Source organism: Pteropus vampyrus, unplaced genomic scaffold, assembly GCF_000151845.1.
Source record: "Pteropus vampyrus isolate Shadow unplaced genomic scaffold, Pvam_2.0 Scaffold71, whole genome shotgun sequence".
NCBI lineage: Eukaryota > Metazoa > Chordata > Mammalia > Chiroptera > Pteropodidae > Pteropus > Pteropus vampyrus.
In genome coordinates, this window is record NW_011888852.1 from 1,496,138 (window position 1) to 1,498,331 (window position 2,194).

General features: G+C 54.1%; 1 protein-coding gene across 1 annotated transcript in view; it reads left to right on the top strand.

Moving 5' to 3' along the window:
- Positions 1 to 2,194, top strand: part of KL (klotho) — a gene marked incomplete at its 5' end in the record, with an annotated part of 50,811 nt that continues 48,617 nt past the window's right edge. The window contains one exon of the mRNA XM_011361861.2: positions 1 to 729. Coding sequence (XP_011360163.1) covers positions 1 to 729 — 729 coding nt within the window. The remainder of the gene's footprint in view (positions 730 to 2,194) is intronic.

Here is a 2,194-nt window from a genome sequence, read left to right on the forward strand (position 1 = left end):
CTGCGCGCCGAGCCCGGCGACGGTGCCCAGACCTGGGCCCGCTTCGCGCGACCTCCGGCCCCCGAGGCCGCGGGCCTCCTCCACGACACCTTCCCCGACGGCTTCCTCTGGGCGGTGGGCACCGCCGCCTACCAGACGGAGGGCGGCTGGCGGCTGCACGGCAAGGGCGCGTCCATCTGGGACGCGTTCACCCACCAGCCCCACGCGCCCCCGGAGGACCCCCCGGGGGCCGGCCTGCCGTCGGGTTTTCCGCCGCAGTCCCCGCCCGCGACTGGGGACGTGGCCAGCGATAGCTACAACAACGTCTTGCGCGACACCGAGGGGCTGCGCGAGCTCGGGGTCACCCACTACCGCTTCTCCATCTCGTGGGCGCGGGTGCTCCCCAATGGCAGCGCGGGCGCCCCCAACCGCGAAGGGCTGCGCTACTACGGACACCTGCTGCAGCGGCTGCGGGAGCTGGGCGTGGAGCCCGTGGTCACCCTGTACCACTGGGACCTGCCCCAGCGCCTGCAGGACGCCTACGGCGGCTGGGCCAACCGCGCCTTGGCCGACCATTTCAGGGACTACGCCGAGCTCTGCTTCCGCCACTTCGGCGGCCAGGTCAAGTACTGGATCACCATCGACAACCCCTACGTGGTGGCCTGGCACGGCTACGCCACCGGGCGCCTGGCCCCCGGCGTCCGGGGCAGCGCGCGGCTCGGGTACCTGGTGGCGCACAATCTCCTCCTGGTGAGTTCGCGGGGCCAGGCGGAGGGCCACGCCGGGGACAGGGCCTCTGGAGACGCCACGGGCAAGAGGGCTGCCTGAGCCTCCAGCTCAGACGAGGCTCCATTTGAAGCCATTTGTGAGGTCCCCAGGATTCGCACAGGGGGTCGTGGCGGGTACGGAGCAGCATCGGCTTCACTCGGAGGGCGTGGAGTTGGGAACGGGAGCGAACCGAACTCCCGCAGTGGGCGGGCGAGTGAGTGCCCCTTGGAGCCCGTTTGTCAGAAGGAGATTGGAATCGGTTCTCCGGTGAGAAAGGGGGCTCCTTTCTCGGGGTGCAGAGGGAACCCCGGAGGTAAGGCTGAGGGAGTCACGAGTAGCTACGGGAGAATGAAAAGGGTGGATGAAAGAAACAAGTTTGTGGGGAAACCGCGCAGACAGCGCTACTGTCTGCCAGAGTTAGTGGAGATGGCAGGAGTTCGATGTTAATCCAATAAGATCTGTCTTGCTGTGGCTCAAGTTCACACTGCAGCAAATGCAAAGGTGTCGAAATCGCATCTACTGGAGAGCAGGTTGAAACTGTCTTTGGTAGTTCTTTCTGTGCAACCTACTTAATTGTCAGAGGTCTGAAGACCCCTAAAATAATCTCGAACAAAGCTAACCTTAAAAATCCATGAACAGCTACAGCGTGAGATAGATTGTGTTAATAAGTATATTTCTACGATACTCTCTCCACTTGGAAGGATTCCTCAGGGAAGACATTCTTAGCCTGACCCTTGTAAAAAAAAAAAAAAAAAGCTGAACACATTTTGACAGCAGGAAGTGTTGCTAGGCCATGATGAAGGTGTCTCCCAAATAATTCTTCCTTTTTCTCTTGACTTAGTGTTCGAGATTAGGTCCCATTGACTGGAGAGCTCATTTATAGTGATGGCAGTTGATGGTACACTTTATACAGTGTTGTATCACTGAATATTTTATGTACATGTGTAAACATTTTAATAAAAGTGTTTAAATGTATAACTTTTGATACTGTATTCTGGTGACTTGTGGGCCCACTGGAAGACCTGTTTTTAAATTTAGAATTAAGCCACATATTTTGAACAAATTTAAGACAGAGACCACTTCTGCATACTTTTTAATCGAAGCCATAGATAATCAAGGCAGAACAGTATTGGATTATTGAGTTGACTTAGCGCTCTGAGCTGCTAGTGATCTGATAATGGCTAGGTAGATTGTATGTCAGCTCCACAAAACCTGTTTGCTACCACAGATCATAAAAGAATGTTGGGTTGGTTTGAAAAAAAAAAATTTAGTGGCTTCATATTGATATATATCTTATCATTAAGCTACTTTAGAGCAACGGTAATAAACTTTTTCAGTCTGACAGTCGTTTTAAGGAATCAAAAGACCCTAAGCACTACCTATTTATGGTTGGTAGAAAAAAAAAAACTGTATGAAGAACTGGGCCCTCTTTGGAAGAAAACATGAG